This window comes from Drosophila willistoni, chromosome 3R, assembly GCF_018902025.1.
Source record: "Drosophila willistoni isolate 14030-0811.24 chromosome 3R, UCI_dwil_1.1, whole genome shotgun sequence".
NCBI classification, from domain to species: Eukaryota; Metazoa; Arthropoda; class Insecta; order Diptera; family Drosophilidae; genus Drosophila; species Drosophila willistoni.
The window spans coordinates 18,648,855-18,655,676 of record NC_061086.1 but is presented as its reverse complement, the minus strand read 5'-3'; the positions used below and the strand labels follow the sequence as shown (position 1 = coordinate 18,655,676).

At 34.5% G+C, this 6,822-nt stretch overlaps 2 protein-coding genes across 2 annotated transcripts; one reads left to right on the top strand and one right to left on the bottom strand.

Annotated features, from left to right (window-relative positions):
* The first annotated feature begins 391 nt into the window (after positions 1–391).
* Positions 392–1,520, top strand: LOC6647288 (eukaryotic translation initiation factor 4E1). The gene has a single exon (XM_002070592.4). It carries the CDS (start codon positions 573–575, stop codon positions 1,374–1,376), a length of 804 nt encoding a protein of 267 aa, XP_002070628.2. The 5' UTR covers positions 392–572; the 3' UTR covers positions 1,377–1,520.
* A 21-nt stretch (positions 1,521–1,541) lies between these two features.
* On the bottom strand, positions 1,542–6,258 carry LOC6647289 (proton-associated sugar transporter A). The gene is made up of 9 exons (XM_002070593.4): positions 5,929–6,258; positions 4,377–4,570; positions 4,219–4,287; positions 3,874–4,113; positions 3,441–3,593; positions 3,152–3,381; positions 2,471–2,928; positions 2,233–2,407; positions 1,542–1,970 (listed from the first exon to the last, which is right to left on the bottom strand). The coding sequence occupies exons 1-9, from the start codon at positions 6,114–6,116 to the stop codon at positions 1,740–1,742; spliced, it is 1,938 nt and encodes a 645-aa protein (XP_002070629.2). The 5' UTR covers positions 6,117–6,258; the 3' UTR covers positions 1,542–1,739.
* Between the last annotated feature and the right edge of the window lie 564 nt (positions 6,259–6,822).

Here is a 6,822-nt window from a genome sequence, read left to right as displayed (position 1 = left end):
AAAAGAACGTATTACTATTAATTTCAACTAGTTTAAAAAAAAAATACCAAATAAGTTTATAATTAAAATATAAACCCAAATCTTTCTTAGTCGCTTTGTTTTTATTTAGTATCGCTTTAACTATTCTTTCTATATCTTTTTATTCCACAAAGAATTTTAAACCAAAGAATTTTAAATATTTTTTTTTGCGAAATAAACGAATGATACTGATTTCGCCCCGCCAAATTCGCCTCGTCCGCCAATTTCGCCATTTCAATCCGTCTAACCAGGGCTGGTTAATACTAAACTCATTTTGAGTAAATGTTAACGCAACATGAGCAATGTCATGTTAAAGGAGCCATGCTAACTCAAAGTGAGTCATGACAAGTCACAATGAGTGTTGTCGAACCTCCAGTGTTATAAAAGACTGGCAAGCATCACGGGAAGTTTCAAAATTGGCAGATCTACAATAATTTTTCCTGGAAAAAGTCAAATAAAAAGAGAAGCGGAATTGGTGCATTTATAAATCATTAAAAGATCAGGAAAGCGTAAACTATAAACAATTTGAATTTATAACTCTATAATAATTCAACATGCAAAGTGATTTTTACAGAATGAAGAACTTTGCTAATCCAAAGTTTAAATTCAAAAGCAATTCTGCTCCATCTGCCGGCAAGCAGGAGACTCAAGGACAACCAAAATTGGATTCAAATCCCGAACCCACGGTTCCACCAGTTTCGAAAGGAGAATCGAAAAAAGCTTCCGAAGAACCAGATCCGGTAAAAGTCGAAGAAATCCCTGGCGATGCCAAAAAAGAAGAGACGCAAGAGACTGCTCAAACCGAACAGCTGTTCAAGCACCCTCTGCAGAACTCATGGACTTTGTGGTATTTGGAAAATGATCACAAAAAATCCTGGGAAGATATGCAGCATGTGATTACGAGCTTTAATTTTGTCGAAGATTTCTGGAGTCTATATAATCACATTATACCGCCATCGGTAATTAAAATGGGAAGTGATTATTCGCTTTTCAAGAAGAACATACGCCCCATGTGGGAGGATGCTGCTAATAAACAAGGCGGTCGCTGGGTGATCACTCTCAATAAGAACTGTAAACAGGAATTGGACAACCTATGGCTCGATGTTTTGCTCTGCATGATTGGAGAGACTTTCGATTATGCGGACCAAATTTGCGGTGCTGTGGTTAATATACGCAACAAGTGCAATAAGATTTCTCTTTGGACGGCTAACGGTAGCGACAAGGAAGCTGTTCTAGAGATTGGGCACAAGCTACGTGAAGCTCTGCGTCTGAACCGACAATGCCAATTGCACTACCATGTGCACAAGGACACCATTGTCAAGCGGGGCTCGACCGTAAAATCGATCTATACTCTATAAATGGTTGGTTTTTTTTTTTACTTTTCCTTTGTAACACCAACAAGCCGACATCCATCGCAATGAGGAAAGATATGTAACTAAAAAAAAAAATATTGTTAAAAACCCAAAACCCCAATAATAAAAACTTTGGCATTTCAAAAAGAATCAATCGCTTGGTAAGTGAACTAAACTGTAACGTATATAATATTTATTTGGAGTAATCTATCATTATTTTACAAAGTACACATAAGAATATGTATGTATATGCTTAGAAGGTTGTTTTGGTTTTCGGTTTATATAGACAATAATGTTTATAAATACATACATACATAAACGGATATGTAACCAGGTACATATCGAAATAATTACATATACATATGTGCTTTAAAGATCTAAATACATAATTTTCGTTGCTGATATTGCACCACATAAACTCAAAAAGCTGGCTGTACTTATAACGGCCGTTGTCGTTCCCGATACCGTCACTATGGTGCCCATGCACATTGATAAAATAAATTGGGCCAGAAAGACCATGCTGCTTACAATGGCAATGTCAGTGCCCAAACCCCTTACTCCGGATCCATGTTTAGCACTACCATTTTCATCCAGTTCAAACTGAAAATTAATAGATTTTTATATAATAATAACAACTATTGTAAAAACATTTGTCATAGCTTGCAAACGTTTCTTAAATAATTTTACTTCTGTTACATGTTGAAGAGATATTTAATTGTTATTTAATAGTTTATAACTTTAATTATGTCCTGTAAAGGTTCCAAGATCATGACTTAAATATGTACTTCTTGAATATTTAGTATTTACACTGGTGTAATGATCAAATTTTGAACTGGTAAACTGTTTAATTTATTCAACTTACTGTGCCAAGAGAGTGATAATGTGCTACTAGCAAATAGGGCATGGTAAAGAGAGTTGAGTACATAACTCCTGCAGTCCAGCTGAATAATATAACGCTCATCTTTGCCCTAGTTAATGCCATTAAGGTCATTCCAGTGCAATAGAATGTAAGTCCGCCAATATATACAGTTCTGGCCCTTGAGGAAAGATAATCTAGTTGAAAGTGTGTGTGCAATTTATTTGAAAGTGAGACCCCTTACCTAAAACGTCGAATTAGCTTGTCTATAACAAGGGAATAGCAAGCACAGGATAGCGAATACATGGCCATGCCGAAACAACCAAAGCGAACTCCTTCCTCATAACGCATCTGTGACGGTGAACCCTCCATGGCTTTTGGGTCCCCATTGAATACGGCTTCTCCAACGAAATCGGTGAAATATAGCGAGTAACAGACGTGGGCCATCCAGCAGAAAAGATTAGTCAGACAGACCATTCGCAAGGAGTATGGCATGTATACGATGGACAGCAAATAATGCGATAGCGACTCTATTTCCACGCCACTTTCCGCCGCCGGTGGCTGCGGTTGCTGGCCCATCTCACTATCATTGGCCATCTCTCCTGCCATCGATGTCAAAGGCTCCTGTGCTTCGCTAAACGAAGTTTCACCAACGTTTTCCTTAATTGCCGAGAAGCTGTCTGATGCTGCTTCAGCTGTCAGCTTACGAAACAAAAAGTCCCAAAAGGATTAATTAAAAAGTATGCACGCATATTCTATAAAAGTAATCTCTCTGATTTAAAGTAAATAAATTGTTCTTGACACAAGAGTTTTCTTTTTGCTAGACAAATTTACATCTGCATAGACATAAATTTTCATATAAGTAAAATGTTTAAAGTTATTTACTTAAAAAAAGAAAAATATGCAAAGCTTTATTGGCATTCACCTGTATATCATTATCCTGGATTCTATAAACCTCTTCATTGTCAAGGGAACCATAATTAGCAGAGTATCCGTCTAGTTGATCTCTTTCACTTGGATGAGTTTTTGTTTTTGGATTGGCTATGGCCCACAGTGGAACCTCCGCGAAGCTGGTTATTGTAAATGCCACACAAATTATAAAAATAAATGTGATAATGGAAAAAACAGCTTTGACATGACCTCCCAATCGCCGTCCTATACAACAGGTAAATAGATATAGAGCAAAACATATTAATTTATACAGTTTTACTTACCAATGTCTGTTTCATCCCAGTTCAAACCACCCATCGAGTATCCAAAGAATCCACCCAAACCAGCCATAATGGTAAAGGTTGACAGACCCTTGGCATGATCTTCAGGAACGCACACATCCAATAAATAGGCTCTAGCTGGACTTTGGCAAGCATCTTAAATATTATAAATACCATTTATTCCTTCTATTAAAAATTTTATAGGTATTATGCTGATTAAATTGGTCAAGTAGGGAAAGCTTGGCTTAAGTTTAAACTAAATGCTGTTGTTTATATATAGACTACACCTATTTGTTCTGAGCTGGCAGATCTATTACCCAGCAGGAGTTCCAAGCAAGAAACCTAAACTGATAGCAAGTACCAATCTTATATTCTAATCTAATTTCCGTATATTCTAATCTAGTTTTCGTATTTTTTTTTTATATGTTTGTTATACCAGCATCAAAATCCAGCAGAACGGTTCCTAGCACAGTAAAAAGTATACCCCATGGATGTGATGTTTTTGTAGCCGATGCTATCTCTGAAGTTGCCGCTGTGACTCTGTATGCGGATGTGCTGCGATTTTGTAGAGGAGTACTATCTGTTGAGTTTTCCATAAATGAAAGATCCTGAAGATGTGGATCAACATCGCCAAACCAATAGCCCAAGTTTTCGCCATTTGGTACCAATAGAAGTCCTTTAAATTAGAGTTCATGAGAGTTCATACGCATATCAAATAACAAACGCTTTAAAAGTCTTATTCATAATTAAAATTTAATATTTGTATTGTACTTATAGTTACCTAGAACTACTCCAATAGATAATAACAATATAAACGGACGTCGTCGTCCCATATTTAACTTGCAACGATCTGAAAATAACATTTTACATATTTTATATACCCTTGCAGGATAAGGATAAGATCTATAATGTAAAGTGGAGCAAAAAATCCAACCTTACCTGAAATAGAACCCAAGAAGGGGCAAAGGAAAAACCCAACCAAGGGGGAGAGGGCCCAAACTAATGTCATGTGTTGATGCTCAACGCCAATTTTCAGCAATGTGGGTGACACAAAGGCCGTTTCAGCCGCATAGGAAAACTCGATACCCATTACTGCAGCGGATACTCGAATCAGCTCTGCCCGAGTTTTATGTCTGCAAAAGAGAAATTTACACCCACACACACAGCGGGGGTGTCATGTAAGTAATCTGCAATATATTGCCTCAAATCCCATTGATGAATCCAACATGGCTTAGGTTAGTTTATTTATTGAATTATCTTATTGGCCAATATGCTGGACAAAAGACAATTCAATAAAAACAAAACTGCTCAATAAGATTCAATGCAACCTAAGGACCAAAGGGGATTTTAAGAAGATTTTGGATATCAATCATGGACATCAAGTTTATTTAATAAACTTTTTTCCTTTAGCATTGCCTTTATTTTATTGCATGCTACATAAAATTCAGTGATCCATTTATAGTGGCCCAGATATTATTTGGAATAATTTCGAAAATGTAATCACTTTTTTTGGTGTTACGCCCCTGCTGTAATCAAATCTACTATCTTAGTTTTAATTTAGGCAGTTAATTAAAATTAAATTCAACAAAACATTTGTTGCTAATGAGTGAAAAAGTTTTAATTAAATGCGATTTCTAATCAATTCAAATAGTAAGAGATAAGAATATACGACGACAAAAGATAACCATCAATGGTATATACTTTATTTTAATATGGTCGACTTTAAATACTCTTAAAAAAAAACAAAAATCTTTAAATTATTTATCTCTTGATTATTATGAATAGGTGTAAGAAATTAAAAGTAATTGCTTTTGTTATGATGCTATCATTTGTTTACTCTAATCGTATAGTACCTATTGTCTCCAATTCGAGTCATAGTAAAATTGATTTTCTAAAAGAAATAGATTTAAAAATACTAGGGAACTATCCTTCTATATATAGATAAGGGTATAAGTACATACTTACTATTGATTCGATTCTAATCTAAATCTATCTATCTTAAAAGTCTTTTAGTGAAACAGTAGGAAAGGAAAGGAATGTAATTTAAACCATATATGTACATGTTTTTCTGAATTTTAATATTTTTCAATTTAAATTTGAATTTTAAATAAGAAAGTAACATGTTGATTTAAACTTAAAATATGTCGGACTTCTAGTTAATACGGTTTAAAATCAAATCTAATGAAAAAGATGGTGGGCAAGTCAACAGATTTCTTGATTCCCAAAAATTTATTCAGAAACGAAATCGAATTCCTAACTGCACTTTTTATATAGAAAGACAGGGTATACAAATGTTTATACTTTTACAAATTATTGTTGTAGCTTTAAAACAATTAAAACCCTCACCTAAAACGCATTTTAGATAACATTATCAATTAATTTTTTTTTGTGCGCTTCAATTAATATTATTTTTAGTTTTAAAAATTAGATGTTTGGCACTAGATAATTTGAAAAAAATGCAATTTTTAGTATATAAATTATGCAATCGTACCTATAAATATGCGAATAATCTTTGTTGGCACTTGCATTTCCCTTGAGCTGATCCAGTGCTGCATTTTTGGCTGTTTCTACAAAATTTGTTGGATTTTGCTCTTTGTAGTTGTTGTATTTATCTCTTATATTATCCCGCACTTGATGGAGACGACCCGTAAATCCTTGATATTCGTGTAATTTCTCCATATTTGTATTTAAGAACTAAACGTAGATTTATGGACAGTTTTGGTTTTTCTTTTTATCAATATATATATAGTTGAATCGAAATTTTTATGGTTTCACACACAAACACACACAACACAATGTCAAATGTTAAGGGGATTACGCGGCAAATGCATCTGCTGCCCTCGGTGTTCAAAATAGGAATGTGCCATGGGGTTTTAGCAAATAAAATAATTTTGCAGTCGCCAGTGTAACCAGTGTAACCTTTCCAACATATTTCAGCGAGCATGCGTTGGCGCAGTTGCTATTGTTGTTGCTTCCAGTATAGACAGATAGACAAAAGCCATAGACTAACCAAAACATGAATGAATGTAATTTTTTTTCGTCTATTTTAATGTAAGGGTTTGCTTGTTTATTGAATATCTACCCCACTAAGGCAACCAACCAACAACTATGTGGCCACCTACCTCATGAATTCATACCTAATACTTAGTTTTTTCTATACCAATAGCTAATTCATTATTTTTGGCATAATTCAACAGCAAACGCAGTGATCATTTTTGTGCGTTTTTGGTATATACTTTTCGTATTGATTAACTGATTTTATTTTTAAATTAAGGTGTGTTTAAAAATTGATAATCATATTACAATTAATCTAGTTGCATTTTAGACCTCATTCCTAAGTCTTGTTAAGACGTTAGGTTGTAGTCATTATACAGAGTTACCTTAA

Bases quoted from the DNA above. Each gene is read 5' to 3' on its own strand.
- LOC6647288 (XM_002070592.4), top strand. From the start codon at position 573: ATGCAAAGTGATTTTTACAGAATGAAGAACTTTGCTAATCCAAAGTTT.
- LOC6647289 (XM_002070593.4), bottom strand. From the start codon at position 6,116: ATGGAGAAATTACACGAATATCAAGGATTTACGGGTCGTCTCCATCAA. The intron at 4,571-5,928 runs GTACGATTGCAT...TCTCTTTTGCAG, and splicing joins GATTATTCGCATATTTATAG to ACATAAAACTCGGGCAGAGC. The intron at 4,114-4,218 runs GTAACTATAAGT...TCTAATTTAAAG, and splicing joins ATCTATTGGAGTAGTTCTAG to GACTTCTATTGGTACCAAAT.